Source organism: Columba livia, chromosome 3, assembly GCF_036013475.1.
Source record: "Columba livia isolate bColLiv1 breed racing homer chromosome 3, bColLiv1.pat.W.v2, whole genome shotgun sequence".
Taxonomy (NCBI): Eukaryota; Metazoa; Chordata; class Aves; order Columbiformes; family Columbidae; genus Columba; species Columba livia.
Window position 1 is genome coordinate 87,389,905 of NC_088604.1, and position 27,528 is coordinate 87,417,432.

Consider the following 27,528-nt stretch of genomic DNA (forward strand, 5'->3'; position numbering starts at 1 on the left):
CACTTGCTTATCAGTTCCTCTGCTGCTTTCTGCAAAAGGATCACACAAACATCCAGTGAGAGATAGGAAAATACAGATGGAGAGAATGAAAGGGGAGCAACTCCTCATAACCTGTTGTAATTGTTGACTATGAGAGAAGAGCCGAGGGTACAAAATCAACCAGAAGGACAAAGTGAGTGATGGTGCTGTGTGTTCATGAACATTTTTCTCTCTTTCCAGGAGCTGAAAATCTTTGGACAAACTCCTGAGTGACAGAGGCAAGTGAAACTGCCAGTGGGTGGTGCATGGGCATCTCTAATGCTTGCAAATACAAGACTAGTGCACTGCCGGTGCCCACTGCGTGTATTCTATTTATACCACAGCAGAGGGAGCGTTGGCAAACCATCTCAGAGGAGCAACCTTTTGTTACATCTACAGCTTCTCCCTTGCGTGTTAGTGCAACAACACAAAAATAATCGCAATAATAAGGATCGTGTGGTTAATAGATTTGCTGTCTTGTGACCATGCTGCAGCCGACTTGACCATAGCCTGGTTATTGCATCTTGCGTCCCTGTGATTTCCTACAGGGAAAGAAGCACCTGAAATACCTCAGGACCTTTAGGAGCCATTCACCTGGCTGCTTGTTTCAACAACTCACTCCATTCTGGCCTTTTTTCCACGTCTGTTAGAGGGCTGGATCAAGACGTTGATTTTCTTTGTGCTGTTCTCCCCGCTCAGTGTTGAGGGACTATATTTGAAATCAGAGAGTGAGCTGTGTGTTAAGAAATAGCTCTGGCACTAAAATGCTTAAAATTACTCTTTGTTTTCCTGACTTCTCTCCTAATTTAGATTATCCAAATCCAGATTCCCCCCAGACCTGCCCACAAGATGGAATTCTAAGAAAATATTGTTTTGTTTAATTTGTTTTTTAACATCCACATTTCTCACATTTCCTATTCCAGTTTCAAAGTGGGCCTGAGCTCCTCCGCTAACATTGCTCTGGCTGTTATTTTGAGGATCTGAGAGAGGGGAGAAAAAATAAACGAAGCGTGGGGAATGCGTTTCTTGCATTTCCCCCTTGTCAGCCGCAGGTTCTTTTAGGCGAGTCGGCAAAGAGTTACTGACATTCCTCTCTTTTCAGGTCAAACAGAGGGATTAGACGAAGGGTATTACTAACATGGGTCAAGGTATTAAAAAATTGATGCCTAAATTTAGGCTCCTAATTTTGTATTTTGAGACCCTAAATAAGGGCTTGATCTTGTGCCCTTTGAAGTCAATGCCAAAGCTTCCACTGAATTCAGTCTGCAAGATGACGTCCTAAATTATGGTCAGGTTCTCAAAAGTTCGCAGTGTCTCACAGCTCCAAATAAGTCATCACTCAGCCTCTTTGCAAATCACGCGTCTTCCCTTAAGTGCCTAAACATGGAGCTCGTGCTTTTAGGTATTCCATATTTAAAATCCTGCCTGTTGATGCTGTCTTTCTTTCTGTCTCAGGAGCCATTGACATGGGAAAGCTAACGAGGCTAATAAAGAAACATAGCTGGGACGCACATCAATTTACTTTTCTTGTGAGCAGTGCTAAGCACAAACACTGTGGGTTCTATAGCAATGTCAGTATTTATTACGGTGTAATGTTAACATGGAAGGCACATGAATGTCTCTGCTGGCACCAGAATCCAAGCAAGTACATGACCATTTGCACAAACTCCACATACACCCCTCTCCTGGTAACAGGATGTTGGCAGGTGGGAAGATCACAGGATCCCGATGAAACGTAAGATGAGATGAGCAATCCTGTAGTGGTAATTTTAGAAGCTGGGTTCTGTACATTATTTACAGTACATTGTAGCTTTAAGGAGATAAGGCTACCCCTTGCCTTACCTCGTGGGTTTAATCTTTTCTGTGAGATTTCTGTGTATGACTTTGAGCAGTGCAACAGCTGGAGGGATTTTGTCCATCCAGACGGGTGTTGAAATTACAGGTTATTTGTGGTAGCACTATGTTCATTCATAAAATGCTCACCTAGCAGGAGGGGAAAAGTCACCTAGGACCCACTACCAAATAAAGAAAAAAAGTACTGAGTGAGCTATCTGCCTGCTGCAGATCTGAAGTGCAGAGGCCTGGCATGAGGAGGGAGCCGCTCACAGTAAACTCCGGCAGAATCAGGACCGGTTCCTTCCTTTGGGAGCTTTAATTTGGCTTTACCTTCATCTAATGAAATATTCCATTTATTTCTCATGGTGAGGGTCTGTAGTCTCCCTCTCTCTTGGAGGGCAGTTTTGGCAATTGCATTCTGAATATGGGAAAGTCAGGTTATTTTGGATGGACATTTGTTACTTCAGAAACCCTCTGCAACAATTAGTTTAAAAACCAAACCACACCAAAACAAAACCAGAGCAAAGTAAAAAAGATTCTTTTGCAATATTTGAACAACACGCACCACTCCTCTGTAGAAATGTGATCCCTGAGGGGAAAGGGATTATATTCTCTTCCAGGCTTTTGACTAGGCTGGATTTCTCCCCCTGCCCAGAAGGAAGGCCATGGGCACCAGGGTGTGGGATGCGACCCCACAGCCAGGGCAGCCGAGAGGCCGGGCAGGAGTTGGCGTCGCTCCTGGTTCAGGCAGATGATCTGTCACTCACCTCCCAGCCTTCCTCGGGATCAGTGTGACCTGGGTGACATCCCCGCATGCTGCACCACGGGGTGACACGAAAACTTTTAAAAATAAACAAAGGGAGAAACAGGTATAAGATCTAGGGAAAGCAAAGATTTTGTTTGGTTTTGTTTCGTGTGTTTCCCTCAGCCAGCAGGTGCCTCTATAGAGCCAATGCTTTGCCTGTATCAGTAGGAGTCTGTGGCACAGCACTGGAATACCTGCTTTCTAATCATAATGTGGCCTTTTCTTTCTTCAGTGTCTTTTTCCCTTTCCCCTTCCTCCAGCCCATGGTGAGCCCCAGGAATCTGCCAGCTTGGACTACCACTCTGTCCGCTACCTGCAGTCCTTGGAAGACGGTGGTAGGAGAGAGATTTATATGTGTTGACACACGCATATTGTTACTCTGTATCCCGTATGAGGAAATTTTGCGGGTGACACGAGTGAAGGAGCTCAGCTGGGGAATGCCTGCGGTAACCCCAGTAAGACAAAGCTGCCTTTTTGCCCTTCAAATACCTTCCCAGAAAGCAGCGTGGTGTTTGTCTGGCAAAATCTTCACCCCTTCAGCATGACACCTTTCTGCACACTGGGGCAATGCTCAGCCAGTGCAGGCAGCCCCCCTGAACCAAGGTGGGTTGCCAATGGATGAAGAGAAATAAAACCCAAATGAGGACAACCCCCTACTCCACTCCTTTTTAGCACATAGGTGCTAAGAAATCACTGTGTCTGAAAAGCGAAGGCCTTGGGGGGACGGATGATGAGTGTGATCACAATTTGTCCTCGCTGCCCCCTCCCCCCAAATGGCTCCGCTGGACTTTGGAGCAATTCCCACGGGCAAGGTGAATTTTGACCCGAACGTGCATCCATCGGCAGGGCAGAAAGGGTGGAGGAAGCGCGGCCCGTGGGGCGCCCGAGGTGAAAGGCAGGGCAGGAAGGCTGGGGGGCGAAATGTTGCGAGCCACGGGGGACTGCGGACCCGAGTGGAGAGGGCGGGGAGGGCGGCAGAGGGGCCGCGGACCCCTTTACCTCCGTGGCCTTTCCCAGCGAAAAAAGGGAGGGGAGGAGGGAGGAGAATAGCTGTGGAGGGGTGGGACTTTGCCGGAGCGTCTCTCCCCGCGTCCGCGCCGAGCAGTTGCAGAGCGCCGGCGAGCGGGTGGCGGGGCGGGCGCTGCGCGGGGAACGGGCGCTGCGCGGAGCCGCCGCTGGAGTGCGCGGAGTGCGGCTGCCGCCGCGCCGGGGGCGAGGAGCGCACGCCGCGCCGGCGGGGGACAGCGCGCCGCGGGAGCAGCCCTCCCCGGGCACCGGGACCTGCTGTTGGCTTGCCGCCTTGCTTTATCCTCTCGTTTAATTTATTTTTTCCCCACCTATACTTTGATCCGCTGGGATTTTTTTTCCCTCCCTTTCCTGCAGAGCCTCCCTCCGCCCCAGTTCCCTCCCTCTCTAGTCAGTTTGGATTTTTTTTTTTTTATATTCTGATTTTTTTTCTAAAGCGGTGGACTGAGAGAGGGAGAGACAGAGAGGGCAGGAGGAAAGCGCTCTCTTCATCCCCTCCGCCACCACCACCCCGACTTGCGGAGAGGGGTCGGGCCGAGCGGCGGCAGCGGGATCAGCCCCTTACCGCCAGGGAGGCGACCCCGGCTCGGGGAGCCGCCGGAGGCAGCTGCTGCGAAGAGGGGACGCAGAAAAAGAGATGCATTGAAACTTTCCGCGCAAACTTTGGCGTGAGTGCTTGAAACTGAGCGATCGCGGCGCGGGTGACTGCCTGCCCCGGCGCGGAGAGAAGCGGCGGCCGCGGACGAGCGCCGCTGTGGAGCTCGGACTGCCCGGCGGCGGGGGCCGGGCGGCGGCGGGGCGGCCGCGGAGCCTGCGCTCGGCCCGGTGGAGCGCCCACCGAAAGCAGCAGCGGAGGCCGGCGGAAAGCCGGGCTGATGGAGGGGTGAAACCGGAGACCCCGAAGAGGAACACCTTTTTCCCGGGAGCCTCTCGCAGCGCCCGACCGGCGGCACCCCAGGAGGCGGCGGCGGGCACGGAGGAGGCGCGGGCAAGAGCGCGGCGGGGCGGCGGCGGCGGCGGGGCGACGGCGGCGAGGCGGAGCGCGGCGGGCCCCGCTCCACGGCGTGTGCCGGCAACCATGAACTTTCTGCTGAGTTGGATCCACTGGGGGCTGGCGGCGCTGCTCTATCTGCAGAGCGCGGAGGTAAGCAGCAGGGACGGGGACGGCGGCGGGACGGGGGCTTTTGTACCGCACGTACGGTGGGGGCGGGGAGGCGGCGGAAAAGACTTTTTTCCCCCCTTTCTTTTTGGCGCCCCCCTGCCTTACTTCCCACCTGCTCGGTGCGGTGCCGCCGCGCTGCTGGCACCGTGTCCGGGTGGGTGCCTGCAGCGCACACACGTGTGTATGCGTGCGTGCAATGCTGCAAACGGGGGATGCGGGGGGGGGGAAGCGCTGCCCGGTGCTTCGCAGGCCCCCGGAGCAGTCGGCAGCGCCGTGCGGAGTGCCCGCGCACGTGTGCGCGCACTGCACGCCCCCGGCGTGGGGCTCCCGCGGCGGCGGGGCCGTGGGGTCCCGGCGGGGCCAGTCCCGGGGAGCTGCTTGGGGCAGGGAGGCAGCGCGCTGGCTTCTTGCATCAGCCTCGCCGCCCGTCCTCGGGTCTCCTGACATTGCAAAAGGGTGTTTCGGCGGTATTTGCCTTGGGTCCCAGCTCGGGTTCGTGCCGCCGAGTGGAGTTCAAAATACCTAGCTGGAAAAACAAATAGAGATCAAAGAGGACAAAATGGATCCTGAATTTCTTCCAGATTGATTTTTTTTTTTTTTTCAAAATACATATCTCCTGCACCGAGGTTACAAAACCGTACATTTTTCTCTTCTCCTCCTCAGTCACTTTTACTTTTGCCTCATTGTCATTCCTGCGAGATTAAAAGCCAACTCTTTCTGCTTTTCTTTTTCTGTTTTTTAAGAAAAAGGAAAGGCAGCTTTCTGTGCAAACGTGTCCTATAAATCTGTTTTCTAAAGAGTCAAGAGAGCTGTGTTGCCAAGAGATATTAAGGGGTTTAGACAGAGTGCCCACGTGAAAGTGGCTATTCCCTGGGCGGACCCGGATTATGTTTTAAAGGCTATAACAGGTTAGTTCTCTCCTGCCATTTCTCCTCGGCACTTGTGGAGAATGCGGGGCCAGATCATCTCCCACAGTTGTGAAAATAAGCGTCGCTTGCAAACTAATCAGTTATTCACATTGTTTGTTCAGCACCGATACTGGAAGGTAACTCCCCAGTTAGGAGCCATTTCAGCTGTAACTGAAGTAATGCAGGCACTGCATGCTTTGTTTCTAGCCTGTTATATCTCTTACTTTCGCCACTGACAGCCGCACATTAGGCTGTGCTGGATGGGAACTGAGGCGCAGCTCTTGAGTGTGGCACAGAGCTGCTCCCTGCTGCCTGCCTGCCAGATTTGGCTCGTGGGACAATTCTTTCCGCTCTCCATGAGTTTTTCCACCGTCATGTAAAACGGGGATTTCTTTGCCTCGCAGGTCCTCGGTAAACTTGTACAGTAGAGTCAGTTCCTCTGCTGTAGGTTAGACAGCTCTGTATTGATGTCTAGTGATAATACTCTTTAACCCTCCCCTCGCTCCTTCTCCCCTCCCCTTCCTCTTCCCTGGAGGAAGAAACGCAGATCAGGTAGAGTCCAGGTCTGTCTGTCCTCAGGAGTCACGTAGAAGCCTCCTGTTACCTTTTCTCCTAGGCAGGAGGATGGTGCCGGTGAGAAAAGAAAGAGGATAACGGTGGGAAGAAAAGTAGGGAGGAATCACGGGATGTCGGTGGGGTTGGGGGGAGATGTCACAGGGCTAGATAAGTGAGAGATCGGGAGATGTTGAGATAGCTGGGTGATGCGGGCCATATAAGTGCTCTGGCAGATCAACGGTGAGGTCTGCCCTTCAGTTCTGTCCTTATTTGTCTGTTGATCGCCTGGGCACCACGGTGATGGGAACGTTAGAAATACCAGCAGATCTCACGTAGGCAGCTTGACAATAACTCTGGGCATGGCAGAAGGCATGACTCTTCATGCCGGGTCTAAGGTTTTGTGCTCTGATGATAATATTTATCTGTACTGTTAATCTGACTGTTGTGCTGAATAAAACCTATCTAGCTAGCCATGCACATTGGAGAGCATTAAATAAAAACCCTGGCAGAAGCTGAGTTGGGGAAGCGGGGTCCAGCACGTGTTGGGTTGCTTTCCCAAAGGCAAAGAAGGAGGAGCACTGGAATCGTGGTGCTCCATGGTGAAGGCAGCAGGGGGATGCCTCCTTACTGAAGGAGTTGTTATGGTCCTGCAGCGGGGATGGTGGGAAATCGTGTCACGATCAGGGCTGGGTGGTGCTGATGCCACAGGTGTCTGCCTTCACTGGTGGCAATAGCCTTTCTGTGCAGGAAAGGGAGGAAAAGGTGATTTTGCAGTGGTTTGCCCATGCTGGATAGTGGTGTACAGTCCTCAGGCCCAACAGGGTCCGAGAGGTTGTGTTGTTGTCCCCTTCTGGTCCCCCCCTTTCCTGAAGAATGGGGGACAGTCCGTCATTCCCCATCTTCCTTTGTCTGCGGGTCTTGGCAGCAGCCTGGTGGTAGGTCACCTCGATGAGGGTCTGGGAACTCTTCCCTTCCTGCCCTGAACTGCGGAGGGACCTGGATACACCAGCTGTATTGCCATAGGGAACAGGCAGCGATCAGACACTGAGGGAGGGAGAGTGAGCCTGTGACTAGACTGCTAATGACCGCACACCCACCAGGCTCCCTGCCTTTGGTGTGCCTCTGCGCCAGGCCATGATGGGGAGCCACCAGAACCTGCTTCCCCAGCCCGTAGGCAGCTGGAACGCAGTGGGTCACCTTCCCAAAAGCCACTCCAGGCCCGTGCTCTGAGGACAGGCTGGGAGAGAGGAGGAGCGTTCCTTTGGGAGCAGGAGAGAGGGAAGCCTGTACTGACATCTCAGAGGGGCTTGGTGGTTCCTGAGCAACCCCAAATCTGCTCTCCTGTCCATCCCGCTCCCTGTCAGAGGTGCCTCAGCTGTGCTGGCAGCTTGCGGGATTACTGACCTCTGTCTGCATGTACAATGGAGGAGTGCAGTGAGTGCTGTCCCCCCCATTAAGTAGAAACCGCTGAGAAGAATTTCTAGCACCTAAGACGAAAAGTGCCTTAACTCCTGTCCCAGAGTCCCTCTCAAAGGGGATGGATTGTTTGTTCCAGTCCTAAACAGTTACAAAGCTCTTTTAATGAGGCTGCACAGATTAGGGGGAGGGGAAGGGAAAGAAAGAGTGGTGGTGGTGTTGGTGAGGGGGGTGATGGTTAGAGAGGAATGACTTGATTAACCTTTTCTCTCCCTTCAGAGAATAACTTGCTCTGGACAGGAGAGAGGGGAGAAGGGAGACAGAGAAGGTGCAGACACACTGCTGGTGTGAGGCGCGTTTATTTATTAGAGAGGGTTTTATTCTGCTGCGGGATGTGCATTTACTGTGACTTGTAAAGGGCACAGAAAGGATCTTCCCCTTGGTCAGCCCCATTCCCAGGTCATTTATTCTGCTCTCAAGCCCAGGGCTTGCTGCCTTACCTTCATGAAATGTTGAAAATCAATTGGAAGGAAATTGTGTTACAGAGCTGTTGGGTAATGCCAAAAGCCAGCGGAGGAGAGAATGACCTTCAAGCTCCCACCGAAGGGCACACTGGGCCTGCTTGTGCCTTGGAAGGCTTTTCGGCTCCCCATTGCCCTGTCTGATATGTAGCAGCCTGGTTTAAAGTGAGGCAAAAGCCCCTGACTTTCCACTCTTCCAGTGAAGGGGCTTTGATGTCACTAACCACCTGTGAAAGGCACTGCTGAAAGGTTTCTTGGTATAGTGAACGGAGAGCGTGTTACTGGTAGTTCTGGGAAACCTGTCGAGTTTCTGCAGAGAACTCCACTGGGAGTGCTCAGAAGCTCTCTGCAGGCTTCATACCCATCTTGTTTCCCATCCTCTGGGTGGGGTCACAGCCCAGGTCTGGGTGAGCACTGGAAGAGTGTTCTGGCTCCTGCTCCAGTACTTCAGGGGCAGGGCGTAGGTGCTGGCCAGGCACAGGTGAGCAGTGAAAGTGTGTGTGTGACTTGCTTCTGCTTCCCATCATGTACTGTGTGTGCTTGCATGCGAGGAGGCGGCGGGCTTGGCAGACAGCTCGTAGCCTTGCACAGGGAATGGATACAATGACCCTCAAAGTGTCTTTGAACTAATTCTGCTCAGTCCGCCACAGTCGTTCTGTATGTGAACCAAAAATCCCCTGCAAAAGGTCTTGGGGACATTGTAACTTGGATAGAGTGACTCGGCTCGTGATCCTCTTCCTGTGCTACTACACAGATTGGGGCATTTCTGCACTTGATGCGGTTTTCTTTTGACCCATAGATCGTCAGGCGCTGAGGGGCTTTGCAAGGCCGCTGCAACCTCTGCCGCCTCCATTTTGTTTGTGCTGTTTCAGTGACCTTCACACTTCAGGAATGAAACTGTTTCTAGGAACCTGCTTTTTAAACTGTTGTCACAGCACTGAGGTTGGGCACACAGCCCTCTCCTCCCCAGAGAAGAAACAGATCCATGCATGAGGTGGTTCTGGGCTGGTGTCTTATGCCCAGGTACAGAAAGACTTTGGTAGAAAGGAGAAGCAAGGACTTCGGTCAGGGGGGACCTAAGACAAAGGGAACTGTGTACAGACACAAAGGCATGGCTGGGAGAGGGGCATCTAGGGCTTTGCTGGTTCTCTTGTCCCCTCCTTTTAAAACCTGACGCTTCGGGCAGCCTGGATGGTGGTGCTGCCCTGTGCGTGGGGCTGACTAGAAGACCATAGGTGGCACATTCCCATTGTGAGCTTGAGGTGGACTGTGCCTGTTCGATTCAGTCCTGTCTCCAGCTACAAGATCAGAGGGCCTTTTTCTAAGCCTAAATGCAGCGTATTGCTGATGAAACAGTATTTTGTGTGTATGTATGGCTACGTTTTTTTGAGGCCTCTGCTGAAAGGCAGGAGGTTCTGGGGCGGATGGCATCACACAGGTGACAACATACCTTGAAGAACCAAAGAAAGCCGGGCGTTTTTTGGTTTCTGTTCAGAACAGAACAGCAGGGGGAAGCCTGACTTGGCTGGAAAGTTACATCAGAGCTAAAACCCTCACACACAGCAGGAAGAGTGGAGTTTTTGTTTCACGTGGAGTTAAAAAAGACTTCCTTAGTAAAGCGGTGTAATACCTCTCCGTCCTGGTCTGGGAGTGGGTTACCTGTTGCCACTCCTGCCTGCGTCACGATTTGGGAATGCCCCTCGTCCCTAAAGGCAGCAGGGGCGAGTACAGAGCTTGAGGCCTTTTCAGTTTTTGTCCCAGGGAAGCCACAGGGAGTGCAGCAATGGGAGCTGCGCTGCTGCTGGGCCACACAGGGGCTGGGGATCAGGCCTGTGTCACCCTCCCTGCCAGAGGACAGGAGGGACACCTGGGTGGTTTAGTGGCATTCATCGGCGAAGCAGTGCTGTCACAGTTAATTGCCCTGACACCCGGCCAGATACCAACACCTCGGTGGCCACCACTGCTCCGTGACAGACATCTGTGACATTGAAAGCAGAGCAGTGCCCTTTCGCGCCTGGTCTCCCTTCTCCCTCCTCTGCCCGCCTCACTCCGCTCCCTGGCCAAATTCACCTTCACGGAGGAGGGCGAATGGAGGTGCCCAAGCCAGCCGGTCATGTCAGCAGTACAAGGTCACCTCTGTCGTTTTTCTCCCCGGGGCCCAGATTTGCTCTCTGGTTTTTGACCGTGATCACTGAAAGCTCTTCCCGACGGACGTGTTTCTCCCTTCGGGGCCTCTCTCGGGCACACCGTGCTTGGAGGCCCGGCCGCCTCCCTCCTGACTGCCCCTTCCCTGGGCCCGGGGCCGTCCCGCCCGCTCCGCCCGTGTCCCTCTCGGCTCCCCGGGGAACGGGGGGAACAAAAGGTCCCTCTGTGCCCGCCAGGCCGGCCGGAGGGGGACGGCTCCACCTCGGGGGCGCCCCCTTCCGTCGGGGTCTCCCTCCGCCTCCTGCCCAGCGGGGCGGCGGCGGGACCGGGATCCCTCCCGCGCCCCGGCCGCGCGTAGCGGCTCCGTGTTGTGACTGATTCTCTGTTATCTTTACAGTTGTCGAAGGCTGCTCCAGCCCTGGGGGATGGGGAGCGGAAACCCAATGAAGGTAAGCGCTGCGCGGCTTCCCGGCGGGAGGGGGTAACCGGGGGGCTCGGGGGAAGGAGCCCCGAGAGCCGCCGCCGGCCGACACCGCCACCTCCCGGGGAGCGGCGGCGGGAGCGGGGGCTGCCGGCGGGAGGCGCCGCCGCCATTAACCCCTTCGCGGGGGCGGCGCGGCCCCCCCGTCCCCTCCCTCTGCGGTCCCGGGGTGGCCGTGGGGCCGGGATGGCCGCGGGGTCGGGCCCCGGGGCGGCCGTGGGGCTGGGGCGGCCGCAGGGCCGGGGCGTGCGGCAGGGCCGGCCCAGCCCGCTTCTGGCTTCCCACAACTCTGAGGAAAACTGCGTGCGTGCGCTTGTGCACATACACGCGCTCATTTATATATATATATACACACACACACAAAGAGCTGAGCAGCGGTGAGCCGTTTGCTGGGGATTCGCCACAGTGCCGTAGGAAGGGATTTGTCATCTTTGTCACCTGGCTCTTCCCCAGCGGTGCTGGCGGTGCCCTGCTGGGTGGCCAGGGCTCGTCCCTGAACAAAGGCCCAAGCGGTGCCCCAGCTCTCCCCCGATGGCCAGGCGTCAGGTCTCTGGGGGGAAAGAAGGAAGAATGAGCAGCCAAGGATGATTTTCTGGAGCCGTGTCTGATGGCGGTCTGGGGTACCCTCTCTGTTCAGGATATTGCTAAGCACTGTACAGAGCTGGGCTCAAAAAATACACCCTTTTACTCTTGTTTGAGCTAGCAGGCTTAGCGAGTTCAGTGTGATCTGGTAGATTCTGCTTAATTTATTGCTGGCAGTGCAGAACTGACAGGACCATTGCTTGGTGAGGTTACAAGGTGGTGCCTCTGCAGCCATTGTACTTCTGTGTCTCTGGCTGCCCAAAGGCCAGGCTGTGGCGGTGTCCTCTGCCCCACTGGTTTGTGTGAGTAAATGTAGACCAGAGGAACAGTCCAGCCCCCCAGGCTAGAGATGCCTCCTACAAGTGCCCTGTCTTGTGGAACGCTGTGCCTTGCAGGAGCCTGGCTTTCTGTCTTCAGTCAAAAGTGGGGTCAGAGGGCTGTGGACTTCAAGCCTTCAGGCTGAGGTGATCATTAGCAGCTTCAAGACTATCGTGACCGTGTTTTTCCCCACACCTTCAGAGCAGAGCAGACCACTCACTGTGTGACAGGGTCTGGTGAAGGTCTTGCAGGATCCCCATGGGTTGTGACCTCCAGCGTTATTCCAGCGGGAAGTCAGCAGAGGGCTCTAGCAGTGTGGGCCCAGATTGGCCTTTTGTCACACTCGGTTTAAATTTCTGTAACTTTATTGGTGTGACAGACTGCATGTGTGTTGCCAGAGGTTTGTGGCAGCCTCTGTTTGGGATAGGTGTCCATTTTGCATGGGCAAGATTTCTGACTTGCTGGCGGGCTCCTGCCTGTTGCGCTTGACCCTTGCTCTTGCTGAAGTCAACGGAAGAAGGTTCAGTGACTCTGGAGGGATCAAGATGAAGCCTGCTGTGAGGCTTATTTTGGTAACCAGTCCTCTGCTGTTGGTAGAAAGCAGCTAGTGTCCTCATCTGTGCCATTTGTTGTGTACAACTACTTTCTTGGGAACGGGAAGAGTCAAACAGAATTTAATTCCCTGTCATAAGAAAGCTGGTGGGATCGCAGGAGAAAGTTGGTCTGGCAGTGTGAGTGGTGAGACTTTGGTGCTGCTGCCTTCATGCTATTTCTGGTTCTGCAATGCAGATATATGTGAGCTAGAAATCAGGACTCTTGGCATTACCTTCCTGCTCTACTTTTGGCCTGTTGTCTGACCTTGGATATCCTTTCTCAGTGCCTCAGTTTCTCCTTTTTGATAAGGAGACAATGATGTGCTTCTGTTCCACAAAGACAGTCCTGAAGTTCCTTCCACTGAAGCTCTTGGGGTCTTTGGAGTTGGGTTGAAAGGTGATTTTGTGACTTTGGCCATTTTTTGCTTGCCCTGAGATGTCAAGCTGTGACAGGTTTTTATTTGGGATGGACTTACTCTAGTTGGAGACTGTAATTTTAGCTTCAGCCCCTACCCTTTTGTGCTCAAGAGAGCCTTCCACATGTTTTGTGGCATGGGAAGTTGTAGACGAGTCAGACAAACACTCTTTGTTTGTTTCACGAGAAAAGATTTTCTGGTATAAATAAAGGAAACCACCAGCACTTGTGGCTGTACTTTTATTTCTAAAAGAACAGTGTGTCTGTATTGCTGCTACGCCATTGATGGAGAGGGAGGCAAAATGATCATAGACTAGCTCCTTTTCTAGTCTAGCGTGTTCCCACTCGACCGCTCTAAATTTGGACTTAATCCTGCCTGCTGTGGCTGCCCTGAAGAGTTAATGTGGGCCCTGACTGGGTTTTAACCTTACTTCCCCTTCCATTCACAAAGAAGAACCTCTGACTCAAATCTGGAAGTGTTCTGCAGGATAGGGGTGTGGGTTAAATGCGGGATTAACTTTTCACGTGGGCTGAAGCCCAAATTGCAGGAAGGGAGCAGGCCAAGCGGTGTTAGTCCTTCAGTGACCTTCCTCTGTTTCCCCATGAAAGACAGACCTTCCTGGCCTGACACAACCAATGGAAAGGAAGCGCAGGCTGAATCAGCCCAGCGAAGTTTGGAATATGACTCCTGGTACATAGGAGTAAGTGTAGGTACGGTAGCAGGGGCAGGGCTTTGCTGCGAGGATGACTGTGCCTCAGTCACGCGCTCTGGTTTGGGTGCTAACTCTGCCAATGACCTCTGGAGCGTTGCACCGTCTCTGTGTGGATGCTCTGTGTCCAGCAACATCAAGGCAAAGTGTCTTTCATGGCAGGATCTCCTGACTGGCAGCTGGAGAAACATTCCCCGCTTCCTTTTCAGAGGCTGATTCATACTTTGGAAAATTATCATATGTTAAAGTAAAGGCAAAAACTCCCAGATTCTTTGTGGGAAGGATTTGGTCTTGTCAGATCTCCCAGATCTCAAGTCTGGTAATCAGACCACAGCCGTGAAAGTACACCTCCTGCAAAAGAGGTTGAATGTGCTATTCTGTTGCCTGTGTGTAGTCCAGATTCTCCGGTATAATCCAGCTGCCTGCACAGCACAAAGATTTAGAAAAGTGTGGCAGATGTGAATCAGTTTCACTTCTGTTTTCTACTCTGTTTTTGTTTCTGCCTCATTTATGCCCCAGACTACTGCGGTGAGCAGCATTTGATCTGAACAGGTAACTGCTGCTTTCCTGCCCTCTTCCCTCCCTCCTGTTCTTCCCTCCCTCCCCTCGATGTAAATCTGCAAGCATTTTTATCCAGAACTGTGCCTTTACTGCCAGAGTTCCCAGATCCTTTCTGCTGGCACAGCGTGAATAATCAACAGTGCAGTTCTGCAGGCCATCATTGTGCCTGCAGAATTTCCCACGTATTAAATTGTTCAAGTTGTTAGAACATAGGTGGTGACTACGGTCACTCCAAAGGGGAATGGGGGGAAGGAGGTGGCCACAGACAAGATAGGAGAACAGACAGGAGGCATACTGCAGTTAGGGGAGGAGGGAAGAGGAAGGGAAGGGACAAGGAACAGAAACATGCTGCCTTCTAGACGAGGAGTATCAACAAGCAGTCCGTGCCTGGCAGGCTACATTTCCTTTTCACAAACCACTTTCTCTTTTAATAGCTGCTCATGCTCTCAGATACTTCAAACTCCCTGGGTGGAAGCTCCTCCCCTCTTGTACCCGCTCTCAACGCTGTGGTACTGTCAGCTCTGCATGACCTAGAATTAACTTTCAACAATTAACTGTGGGCTGTGAGCTCCAAGCCCTGCAGCTTTTGCATTTTTGTGGCAAAGTAACCTTTATGCCAGTTTGTCACAAGTTCAGGGCACTTCAGAAACGCTTACTGGAGACCATTTTTTCCATGATGCAAGCAGTTTGCGCTTATCACTCAGAGTTATCAACCTTGGTGCTGTAGGACTCTGCATGCTGTACAGGTGGATCATTATAGTGCGTAACAACATGGGGCAGGTACTGTCTCTTTGTGCATACGCTTATCCTCTGCTCCATTTGAGATGTCTTCCTTTGCATGCCTGCTGGTAGAGCTGGGAGTCCTGGAGGGCTCTAGGCACTCACTGTTTGCAGAACTGTACTAGCAGCTGCATTTTGTGCATGTGTACTTATCTATCCTATCTCTCATCTCTCATCTCTTTAAATCTCGCCAACCCTTGACCAAGCAGCAAAACGAAGCTTTGGCAAGAGGCTGGGAAACATTGAGAAACACTTGTGAAATCAGTGCAGATCGCAAGCAGTTAGTGTTTGCTCCATTCAGAGGGAAGGCAGGGGATAATGGCAGATCCACCCTGTTCCCCCTCCCACACTGCCTCGTTGTGGTTCAGGACCCAAACGTATGGTCTAGTTAATACTGGGGGTGCTGTGGGCTAGCTTTGAGTCTTCCAGTGGGTGGCTTGATTCCTTGGTTTGGGAAAGTGGTCACTGTGGAGACATGGAGGCTGTGACTTGTAGCAGGTGCTGTCGTGGTTCTGAGGTGGCCTGTTGAGGTGCATGTTCTGCATGGGAAGAAGAGGTCGCTGACAGGAGGAATGAAGATATGTTGATGGATGGTTCAGAAGCCTCTACTTGTTTTCAGAAGTGTCTGCACTGAGGTCTGTAGAAAGGGTGCTTCTGGCTTTTCCCCTTGCCTTCTAAAACCCACTGAGGCATCTACTGGCTGTTTTGAAAGAGGGTGAAAGGCAAGCTGGTGAAGGGCCTTAATCCAGAGCGCAGATCATCTGCAGCAGGCTCAGGTGCTTTTTGGCCCAGCTAATATGCTTAGTGGCAGCATATCTGAGAGTATGGGGGAAACAAGGAAGGGGCTTGGGGAGGATGCGCCTGTGGGACGCGTTATGGTGCCAGGGAACCAAGTAGTGAGGCTCTCTTGTCTATCTTGTCTCTGCCCTGAAGCAACAGTAGGAAGAGATTATCTCCTTTGCTTCCCAACCTGATTTATGTGTATAGGACAGAGACACAGGACATAGACCTGCAAGACTGTTAGTGAAAAGCATAAGGTAGATGTGTTGCAACTGTCTGTCTCATTTTAAGGGGTGAAGCAGTAGGCGTTCTTGAGCTAAGTTTGCATTAACTTATTCCCTCCGTTCCTCCTTTTAGTTATCAAATTCCTGGAAGTCTACGAGCGCAGCTTCTGCAGGACAATTGAGACCCTGGTGGACATTTTCCAGGAGTACCCTGATGAGGTGGAGTACATATTCAAGCCATCCTGTGTGCCTCTGATGAGATGTGCGGGTTGCTGCGGCGATGAGGGCCTAGAATGTGTCCCTGTGGATGTGTACAACGTCACGATGGAGGTGAGGGCTCAGTTTGCAAGCTGGCATGCTTGGCTGGAGAAAGCAAGTCAACCGTCACAGCCACTTTTAAGTCCCAGCTAGTTCAGAGGAAGGGCAGCCTACTGCTGGGAACTGGAGACTGTCAGATCAGGAGGGCTCACCTCCTTCTTGACTCTTGTGCCCAATATTACACTATGCAGAGTTAAAAGATGAGTTGCCCAACTCTGTTCAAGGCTAAGAGGAGAATCTGTTTTTTGGCTCTGATCTCACTAGTGCCCAAATACAGTTAATTACGAGCGTGCAGAGGAACATTTCGGCAAAGGAGCACCTTGTGCTTAGAGAATGTAGAGGAGCATTTCTGATGCTGTTATCTCTGAGGCCTCAGAGAATATACTTCTTGGGCCCTCTCTCTACCTTAACTCTGTGTTTGGTCCACACAGATGTTGCTCTGAAGGCAGCTGAGTAGTGCAAAAGGGGAAAGGCTGTCAGTACTCTCTCCTGGAGGGCATGTGAGGTCAGCCTTTACCAACAGAGCAGGGGATTTGGGTCATTAGCTACTTTGGCACAGCAGGGGTAGAAAGGGGCTCTAAGAAACACACTTCTTTGGTGTCAAGTGGAAAAGCGTTTCTGCCCCTGGGTATCTTCCTCCTTTGTTTGGAGGTTGCTGAATTCATTCCTTGGAAGAGACAAAGATGGCTGTGGCAGCAAAGGCTAGGCACATCAGGAAGATGCAAACTCTGCCTTATAGAGAGTTTTGTCACTGCCCTTGTCTGCCATCCTGAGTCCCAAATTGTGTCCACAATGGTGCTGGTGCCCATTATCCTTAACCCATAGCTCCCTCACCTATTTTTGTCCCTCAGCCTCTTGAATGGGCACTGTAAATATTGCCATCACTTTTTGATGTGGATGAGAGTCATGCAGGACTAAGTTATTACCAGCCAGCTCTTTTTACTTGTCATTTGAACTGTGGTTGAACTCTGACACAGAACCTGCCTGTGTCCTTCCATGGTTCCCCATACTGCTTTTCCACCGGCAGGCTCCAGCCTAGTGTAGCTAAGGATGATTTTCTGCTGAATTACAGTTTTTGGCTGGTATGCCTGCATGTCTGTAAAGGGTCAGAGACACTAAAGCAGATCTGTGATGCAAATGCTAGAGCTAGTGATCCAGCCAGGTTCTGGATTGAGAGACTGTGACGATACACAAATAACTTCTAATAAAACTTGCCTGGAGGCACTTGGGGCTGGAGGCTGGGCAATGTCTGGCTCTGCAGGGCTGTTTTAAGCACAGATCACCAGATTTACTTTGTGTGTTGAGTCACTGAGAAAGTAAGATGTCAGCAGGGATGGAGCGGTGGCTTAGGGAAAAGCAGTCAGAAATGGAATTGGTGCTTTGAGCCTTTGTAGTAGACTGAAGCATGCTTCTGTGTGAGAGCAGGCTGGATGCTCCATTACTGTCCCTCTGACATCGACCAGGGACAGCTCAGTGAGAACCTTGCTATGGTGTTACGGTCTCTCCTATACCTGTCTCCAAGGCAGTCCACCAGTGCTGGCACCTTACGTGCAAGAGCAAACAGGGCTTTGGCATGAGTCTGGTGTTGCTGCTTGCTTGTGATCAAAGGCCTTTCCTGAGTGGGAGAATGGGGCCTCAAAGCTAGCTCAAACTCTGCCATGCTCTTCCCAGGAGCACCTGGGGTGCAAATGCTTTGCCACGCAGCGGGCTGATTTGGAGCTGTGAATATAAATAGTGAATGGGCAGTGACCCTCTCTGTTTCTTTCATTCCAGATCATGAGAATTAAACCCCATCAGAGTCAGCACATAGCGCACATGAGCTTCTTACAGCACAGTAAATGTGACTGCAGGTGAGAATGGAGCAGAACTGGTTCCTCTTGCAATAAACTTATTCTGAGCCTTTCCCTTTTTTCTGCCATTGGGTTGGGACTGTTGTCCAGAGGCTTCTGCAGTCTCCTCAGTTGGCTTGCAGTGGGATGGCTGAGCCTGGGAAAAGAAGTCCTTTGCTGGCAAGGCTCCTCCATCTTTAGATGTCACAGGTGGACAATGTTAGCCTGCAGCCTGGGCTCTTTTGGCACTGGCTGCCAGCAAAGTGAAACAGGAGAAAAAACATTTAGGGATTTACCGCTTCACCTGTGCCGTGGGTGTCCTGCAATGCCAGCTGTACATGTCCTTCCCTGGACTTGGCGGGAACTGGGGATAATAGAAGAAGTATATGTGGTTAGCTCCCTTCTAATGAGGCCTTTGTTCTCTCTTCCCCCACAGACCAAAGAAAGATGTCAAAAACAAACAAGAAAAGTAAGTGAGAAGCCTTACCTCCTTTCTCTTTTGGTGGTTGGTTGGCATTTCCTATTCCCACTGCCCCTTGCCCTTTTCTTTGGTTGGAGATACTCACTTTGAGAAGGTGTTTTTGGAAATGGCATCTGGTAGTGCATGGGGCGACACTCTGAATCCGTTCCAGGTGGGCACAGAAACCCAGATCTGATGGTCATTCCTTCATACCCCAGACCTGGAGCTTGCATGACCCACAACCATGGCAGTCATTTGTAATGCTTTATCCTGAGTCAGGGAAGTCCCGTCGTGTGTGTCCTACCAGAATGGATTCAAGGTGCAGCCCCCGTTCTCCCTTCCCTCTTTCTGGGGTGTTTCTGGTTACTGCAAATCGCTGCCTTTCTTTATTATTAATTTTTTTCTTGCTGCTTGAGTGAGTACTTGCTAGCTTCTTTCACAGCAGCTTGGGTAGGAACTCTGCTGGCTACAGGGAGAGGTGGCAATAGAGGCCTGGTGGAGGCAGGACTGATGCCATGCAGGGTGTGACGTGGATTTTGGTTGGTTGCACGCCCAGGAGGGTGTAAAGGGAGGAGGATGTCCTAAAGGGTTAGGATGTCCTAACCGAGTCCTGGTGGACACTTCCATAAGAGTTTTTTCAATCTGATGGGTTTGCTCTGGTAATCTGAAGGAGGTTAAGGTACAACCTTCCCTTTCCTTCCTCCCCAAAATAAAAAGGTTGTGGAAAACAGAGAAGTAAGCTCTCGTCCTGCAGTAGTCGCAGGGACGATCACAAAACATGGAACAACATAAAAAACCAAAACGAGTGACCTCTCTGGATTAGAGGGTCAGCTGGACTGTGCATGGCTGGGATAGCGACTCTGCCATTTAGAGGTGTGGAGCTGGAGATGGAGGGGGTGAATATTGGGAGATGAGGCTGAAACAGAGACAGAGAGATGAAGCAGGAGAGTGATAGAACTTCTTTCACCCCTCTCCTGGTGATTGTATACTTCCAGCTGCCTTCCAGCCTCTCCTCCTTCCCCTGGAGATCCACTCCTGGCTGCATCGGGCTGTGTGCAGCCAACGCTCCTCTCTTTGCAGGACCGTGTCGGGGACGGTTGGTCTGCGTGGCTCTGTGGTTTGAAGGTGTGCGAGAGTTGGGTCTGTGTGAGCTCTGGTGAGGATGGGGTGTGGGTGAAGCAGCCAGCCCGGACTGCGTTGCATTCCTTTTCCTCTTCTAACAGCACCTTGCCTGCTCTTTGCTGGTTCTGCACTCCCCGGGGAAGGAAGGGAAGGGATGGGAGAGACTGGTGTGCTTTGATTTGTGCTGGATTGAAAGTCCTGTTATATTGGTGCCCCTCTCCTCCCTTCAGGTCGATTTTCCTCCCCTCACCGCCTCCCTGTGACTCCTGACACGTAGGGCAGAGGCTGGGAGTGAGCTGATGCTCTGACACTTGTTCCAGAGAGGCAACTTGAACAGGGCCTAAGAAACACCTCTGGTGCTTTCCCTTCTGTCCCCCCATGTCCCCTCAACAGCTCCCTCCCAAGGTGACCTGTGCGAGGGAGCGATGGAGCCGTTGCTGAACTGCCACAACTCTGGGGCTCACTTGCCTGACAAGCCCTGGTGCTTTGCATAGGGCTTTCTCCTTGCATGTCTCTCCCTTGGTCCTGTGCTAATGTGGCTCAAGAAGCAGCGCAGACTCCAGCCTCCCTCCTTCCCTGTGTTTTCACTGTCCTGCGGGGATCCATGGTTAGTGTCCAGGCCAGCATGTCCTACCCCCTGCCCATCCCGGCTCCTGCCCAAGAGTCAGGAGCAATGGGTGAATTTTTCAGGAGAGAGTCAGTGCCTTGGCTCTGTCCACTCATCTGTCTGGCAGATCCATGTGGAAGACAAAGAGAGGGAAAGGAAGGAAGACCTGAAAGCTGTTTACTGGTTATCTCCTGGGTGGCATAACTAGGTCAGGCCTCCCTCTTTCCTCTTTAATACTCAGGATTGCGGCTGCCAGAGGAGATGTTAGCAGACACCCAGCGGGGTCTCCTGGAGTCCTCCAAACCATAGGTGGGAGGTGGGGTGGGCGAGCAGAGCCTTCAGGGTAGATAGCCCTCTCCCACACAGCACTCCTACATAGACCAAAACTCTCCCCTTATCTGTGGGGTGCTGAGGCTGGTGCCCCTTTGCTCCCATCCCAAGGCAGGATTTACCACCAGCCCTGCTGTTAGAGCTTGGCTGCCCCCTCCTAGGCCTGGTGCCAGGCAGTGCGTCAGGTCAGCGTGGTTTCCCGTTCCCTGGGAAGAGCCCCTCTGCTCGAGTTGTGTCTTGTCAGCCAGTGTGCATCCGCACTTGCCGCCTGGAACGGTTGTCTGCACTCACTGTGGTTGCGTGATGCTTTCACAAAGCTTTCTGTTCCTTCCCCCTCACCCCGTGTCCCTTACCTTCTGCCCCTCTCTGGAGGGGACAGGTGCCCCCTGAGGCTGCAGCAGATCCAGCTCTGCTGGCCGTGATCTCTGCTGGCGGTGGTCTCTGCTGGTGGTGGTCTCTGCCGAATCTCCTGGCACTGGCTTGGCTGTGGGCAGGCTGGTTGCGGTGCTGGCAGGAGCGCAGGAGGGCCGGTGAATGTGTGTGCGAGGTGGAGATCTGTGCTTCGGCCCCGGGACTTGCCCTCCAGTCCTGCCTCATGTGCTTCCCCCCTCCCAGCAAGGCACATGGCTGTATTTTTTTTCTCTTCTTCCTTGCGTTTTCTTCCATTTTCTCTCTCTCTCTCCCTCTTTCTTTCCTTCTCTCTCTCTTTCTCTGTTTTTTTTTTTTTTTTTTTTGTTTTTCTTCCAGAAAATCAAAGCGAGGAAAGGGGAAGGGTCAAAAGAGAAAGCGCAAGAAAGGCCGGTACAAACCACCCAGCTTGTACGTTTGTGTCCTCTGCTTGTAGATTCTCTTCCCTCCCTCTCCCCAAACCAAACTGCCTGCTTGCTGCTCACTCAAAATCTCACCTTCCCCTCCCAGTCACTGGTGGGCTGCAGGTCCTGCAGGGGCAGCGCTGGTGGTGGCACTGCTCTGGCACTAAGGGCATCTCAGGGAAGGTGGCTTTAGCTTGCTTGGCTCTCTAATCATCTGTGGTGACCATTTTCCCAAGGTGCAAGAGCGTGGGTGGGTGGGTGAGCACCCTGCACCTCTTTTACGTGCCTTCTGGTTGCCACTCTGTCCTCTGCTTTCCCCCACTTGTCTTGTGCCCTCACTGCTGCGACAATGACTGGCGACAGGCAGGCTGGCGTCTGCCGTGCATGTGTGCGTGTGCGTGGTGCGCGCGTGTGCTTGCGTGTCTGGTGGAGTCACAGGCGGAGAGGAGAGGTGGGACGGTGGGAAACTGGAGAGGGGGTGCTGGGGAACTGGGCAGGGGGGCTTTCTCTTTTTTCTCTGCTGGATTTAGCGGCTTCTCTTTCCCTTTCTCTATATCTCTTTTGCTCTGCCTCTCTCACGGTGGTTCACAGAATCCTGCATTGTAAATTCATGGCCCCTCCGTAGGAGACTCCTAGGGGGCAAGGTTGGGACGGGGCTTACAGAAGGGAGGGCAGCGCTGGCTGCAGGGGTAAGCATGTGATGCTGGAGCCCAGCTGCTTTCCAGGGGAGGAGAGACCCTGTGTATTTAACTCATTTAGCCGCTGGCCTCTTTCTACTCGAATAGCCCACTTTAGAGAACGCCTTTCATTGATAAGTCAATAGCTGGTCGGGACCTCTCACCTTCCCATCCTCACTTTCTCCTTCTTCCTCCCTCTGGCCTGTGCCGATGGATCCAATGCAGCATTTGTGAATACTGTGCAGAGAGCCTGTTTTCTTTCTCTTTACGCTAATGCAAAGGGGTGCTGTCCTGGGGCTGACAGGGTGCTGCTGGAAAATCCATCAGCCCGTGACACTCCAGTAGGCAGCATGGGGGCTGTGGGTGGGGGCAAGGGGATTGCTTTGATGTTTAGGGTGTTGCATGTGTATTTTCTTTCTGCTGAAGCGCTGTAGCTTAGACATCTTTCCTTTTGCCTTTTTGCAGTCACTGTGAGCCTTGCTCAGAGAGGAGAAAGCACTTGTTTGTACAAGATCCCCAGACCTGTAAATGTTCCTGCAAATTCACAGACTCACGTTGCAAGTCGAGGCAGCTTGAGTTAAACGAGCGCACTTGCAGGTTTGTGTCCTGAAGGATGAAAGAGATACACACAAAGTGAAAGAGAGAGAAAGAGAAAGAGGGGGGAGCTTGCTTCCTGCTGACTTCTGGCACCAGTGCTATATGATTACTTCTTTTCTCTGCCCTACGTGGGTCAGAAGCAGAGGGGCTAACTAATATGAGGACAGTGTTTTCCCTGTGTTGAAAGGCGGCTGTGCATTTCAGATGTGCTGTCAGGACTTGGACGGGGACGGCTCCCAGAGTCAGGGTGCTTGTATCTATGGGATCCTTTCCTGTAAAACAAGATAACTGAGTTCATGTTGCTGAGGTAGCCAGGGGAGGGTCTGTAGCCCTCTGTACATTATCGGTATGCAACTCTGAGCGTACTGTTGGACAAAGACAAATCCTTAGCTGACTAGGATTTGACCACCCCTGTCTTCCAAGCCATTCTGATGTGGCTTGTGGACATTCTGCTGTGTGCAGAGTGAGGAAAGCCAAACCAGGAGCCTCCCTCAAGGCTATTCCCACATTCTTCTTTGCCTCTTCATTCTTAAAAGCCAGGGAGAGCACCTCGTCCTCTTGCAGTGTGCTTACAGTTCCCTGTCAATGTCTTGTCCAGCGTGGCAGTTAGAGGGGCCGCACTCATAGGATACAGAGGGGTTAAGTGTGTCTCTGGGTGAAGGCAGGCAGAGGTCTGTAATTCAGGTGTGAGGCAGGAGATGCGAAGACACTGGTTAGTGCTTTGTTCAGAGACCCATGCCGTGCATGTGTCATCCGAGTGCTCTCTGTCACACACCATCTGCAGCACAGACGTGCAGAAACTGATTCCTACTTCTCACCTGAGTGCTTTGGTGAACTCAGGGGGGTCCCTTGACTCACACGAGCTGTGTGTGCATCCCTGCTGTGGGATCATCCTACCTGTACAGAGAGAGGCATAGAAATGGGGTTGGTAATGAGCCCTCAACTGTGACTCCGAACTCAGGCCCCTTTCATAGAGATCTAGGAGATTCCTTCTGTCAAGAGAGTACTGCAGTGGCAGTAGCTGTATGGGAGAGAACAAGGGGGAGAGGTCCAGGGTCCTCTGTGGTTGTATCCTGAAAGAGGAGGCATCCATTTGCCTCCATTTGCCTGCCTGGAATTGGCTAGGTGACTAAGGCTGCTGCAAGTAGCAAGTGCTTCCTTTAGGTGTGAAAATGCTTTGTGCCCAAACCAGAGAGGTGTTGGCACTGTCACCATGTTGGAAACAGCTCTATGTACAGAGCAAATTTCTGGGGTGCTGTAATTTCAGTGAGAAAGTAATTGATGGGGGGAGCAGAATAGAGCAGCTTCTACAGTTAAACTTCTCCCAGCGAGCATAACCCCTGAAGTGTGAGACCAGACCTAACACTGGTCTTTTCTCTCTGCTCCTGTTCCCCAAACCCAGAATAACTGGTGATTACCCTACAGAGTTTGAAAGGTCAGAAATAGTCACAAATACAAAGTAAAAACAAACAGTACTCCAAAGATGTCATGGTGACAGAAGGGGTGTACTGGTTTCTCTTACTAGTCCTTCTCTGTGGTGGGATAATTGGCACTAAGGGAGGTTTCCAGAGCTGGTCTGTTGGCCAGAAAGATAGGAAGGAGTCATAGGAGTGGGTAACTTATCTATTTCCAGATAAAAAGCTGGTTAAGATGAAATTCCTCATGCTCTTTCCTGTAGCATTAGAATTGGGCCCTACAGGGGAGGGTAAATTCTCATTTCTCCTGCTGCTTCCTCAGGCTGCTGTTGCTGTTGTCTGGTGCTAACCCCTGCTCATGGCAGCTAGTGGAACGAGAGGCACTTTCTTTTTACCTTGCCTGCATGAGGCCTTGTTGTCTGCACTGCTTCCAACCCAAACAGCAGGCTAGGTGGGGAGCCGAGGGAGTGTGTCCTTCTGCATGCGTTGCTTAGCCTTGTTTTTCTGTGTGTTTGTGTGTATCTGTGTGTGCACGGTGTGAGAGGGTGCAAACAAAACACTCGGCTCATCTGTGAGGAGGCGTCTGATTCTGCTCCTAAATTTACCCCTGTACCCGTATCCCCCTCCTGCCCCGTCTAGGTGAGCCTGGGGGAATAGAATTCGTTGACCCATTCACGGGTCAAGATTCTGAGCTCTTTTGCCCCATCTGCACAGCACTTCACCCCACCAGTGACGTCATGCCATGCCTTAACACCATGTGCTCTTAAACACATCAGCCACCTCCCTTCCTTCCCTTGCCTCTCCTACTTGCACCCCCGTCACAAACCTTAACCCCCCCTCTCTTTTTTTTCCTTCCCTCTCCTCTCTGACAGATGTGAAAAACCGAGACGGTGAGCAGCGGAAGAGAAGGGGGAACAGCCCTGTTTCTGGAGCCTGATTTCTCGCCTGGACAGAAAAAAAACAAAACAAAACACTAATCCAAATGAACCCTAAAAATGAAGGATCGGTAGAGCACAGCACTTTCAGTACGGACGATGGACTCCGGAAGGAACATTCCCCAAGGCACCCGCCGCACAGAATTCACCTTTGGGTTTTGAACTGTTTTATTTTATTTTTCTTTTCATGCTGCTAAATAACAGAGCCAGGAAGACTATAGGGGTGTATTTGATGGATTTCCCCATGCATACATATATATGTGTGTATACATGCATATACATATATATATATGTATATATATTTTAACCACATCTATATATACATATATGTATATCTTAACCACACACACACATATATATATAATATATATATATATATATACTGATTATTTTTTTTAACATTGCTAATGTTATTGGTGTCTTCACTGGATAATACTCGACTGCTGTGGACACAAGCGGGCTGCTTGGGGCATAAGAAACAAGCTAAGACTGGACTTAAGTAGAAGCGCTGGGTGTAAACTTCTTAATTCTTAACTGACTTGTGCGGCCTCCGCTGTTTCTCTGTAGAGTGTGCTGTACCACAAACCACCTTCTCCTTGCCTGGGACAGGGAGGAGAGGTGACAGAGAGGATGGGCAGGGAGTTCCAAAGAGCGGCATCCTAGGGTGCGATGGGTCAAAAGGCCAAGGAAATGGCCATCTGCGTGATCAAGGATTCTTCCTCCCCTCTCTTCCCCCAACCTTCGCCCTTACTCGTCTCATAACCTGCCTGCCTTGCTGGGACACGGGATGTCAGTGTACATTTTGCGTTGACTTTATTCGCTGTAGAAACTTTGCCAGAGAGGCATGCTGGCTTCTCTTAAGGATGGTGGGCAGCTGACGCGCAATAACTTTCCATTCGAGGAAGTGTCACAGGAGTCTAGATTTCCCGCCCTTGGTGGCTGCAAAAGGACGCAAGGCCTACAGTGTGCTGAAGCAAGAATGGGGACCGGTGCATAGCCACACAGTTGTTCAGCACTGTCTGCTTTCTTCATGCACAGAGCTGCCACTCAAGAGCATCCAAGATGCTTACGGAACATTTCTGGAAAGGGATATTAATCAAAAGTATATACACAGTAGAGAGGGGTGTATGTGTGTGTATGTGAATGTGTGCATTTGTGTCTGTGTGTATGCATGTGTTTTTCTCTCTTTTTTATATATATATATTTATTTTTATACATATATATATATAAAAAATAATATATATGTGTGCCAAGATTGAAGGGGGGATAAAAGAACGTAACTTCAGCTGCCTTCAGTTTGCATGCCCGGTGTGAATGCCCCTTAAGAACATCAAGATATTTTTTTTTAAGTGACGTACTGTAAATATCAGGCCCCTTTTCCACGTCTTGGGCTGGGGAATGAAATGTGAAGGCAGCCAGAATCCCTAAACCGTATCTGAGGATCTTGGCTCTGTGTGTATCTGCAATATACGCTGTGGTGTATGTGAAACCCATCTTACACACGCGCGCACGCACACACACACCCCTGAAAGTGTGTTTGTACATCTATGTGGATCTATATAATCTAGTTCTGTGATTAAAATTATTATTATTAATAATAATAATAATCAAAAAGGTACTCGGTCTGTGTCAGAATGCTGCCAAACATCATCTGCAATTGTATTTTCAACGCCTGATAATGTACAACGCGGAAAGCTTCCAAAAAGACAAGACAGTCTAAAACCAGACTCACAACAAGCAACTACTAACCACTAGGAACTCCCCATCTGGCTGGTGGCTTTCAGAAGGAGAGAAAACACACGGGTGGGTGCTTGCATCTGCAATGTATAATACTCATGCTGCATCGTGCGCAAGACAGAGGCTTCCAATGGGGGGGGAGGGAAGAGAAAGTGTTTTATATACTTATTTAATATCCCTTTTTAAATTAGAAATTAAACAGATAATTTAATTAAAGAGTAGGGATTTTTCAGTATTCTTTGTTAATATTTAATTTCAACTATTTATAAGCCGTACCTCCTTTTTTTTTTTTTTATTTTTTTTTTTTTATTTGTACTGGTTGTGTATAAATTTAACGTTCCTGTTGTCCCATCCCATCTCTCCCCAATTGTTGGCAGAGTCAGTAGCATGTTATGGGCAGTTATTTAATTAATTTCTCTAACACCTACCCCTACACATTCCTATTGAGACAAGGGTTAGATATACATCTACATACTATATATATATTTGGCTATGTGTTTGTATATATATATATATATGTTTATGTATATGTGTGATTCGGATTAAATAGACGCTACGATTTTTTATATATGTAAAAAGAAGAAACAGGAAAAATAGAAAATTCTACATCTTGAATCTCTCTCCTTTTTAATTTTAATATTTGTTATCATTTTATTTATTGGTGCTACTGTTTATCTGTAATAATTGCGGGGAAAAAAGATATTAACACTACATATTGTGTCTAGTGAATTTTTTCAAGATATTCCTTAGTACATATTTATTTTTAAGCAAAGAAATTACAGATATATCTTAAAAACGACAACGACGACAAACAAACTTTTTTTTGTATTAAAGAATTTAATTCTGACCTTGA

General features: G+C 51.1%; 2 protein-coding genes across 13 annotated transcripts in view; both read left to right on the forward strand.

The window, feature by feature from the left end:
* The window catches only part of RSPH9 (radial spoke head component 9), a 161,796-nt gene extending 157,431 nt beyond the window's left edge, over positions 1–4,365 (forward strand). For 2 of the 3 annotated variants that reach the window (XM_065058071.1, XM_065058073.1), the window contains one exon: positions 220–1,529. In XM_065058071.1, the coding sequence (XP_064914143.1) occupies positions 220–252 (33 nt within the window). In that variant the 3' untranslated portion in view covers positions 253–1,529. Of the gene's footprint in view, positions 1–219 lie in introns of all 3 variants that reach the window. The other variant, XM_065058069.1, reaches the window with a different exon arrangement.
* A 235-nt stretch (positions 4,366–4,600) lies between these two features.
* On the forward strand, positions 4,601–27,528 carry VEGFA (vascular endothelial growth factor A). 10 transcript variants are annotated; one of them, XM_065058076.1, is made up of 9 exons: positions 4,601–4,829; positions 10,790–10,841; positions 15,970–16,166; positions 17,928–18,004; positions 18,420–18,452; positions 18,616–18,762; positions 21,250–21,321; positions 22,457–22,588; positions 24,876–27,528. In XM_065058076.1, exons 1-9 carry the CDS (start codon positions 4,764–4,766, stop codon positions 24,895–24,897), a joined length of 798 nt encoding a protein of 265 aa, XP_064914148.1. In that variant the 5' UTR covers positions 4,601–4,763; the 3' UTR covers positions 24,898–27,528. The 10 variants fall into 10 exon arrangements, with proteins under 10 accessions (XP_064914148.1, XP_064914150.1, XP_064914151.1 ...); XM_065058077.1 differs by lacking the exon at positions 4,601–4,829 and adding an exon at positions 6,365–6,388; XM_065058078.1 differs by lacking the exon at positions 22,457–22,588.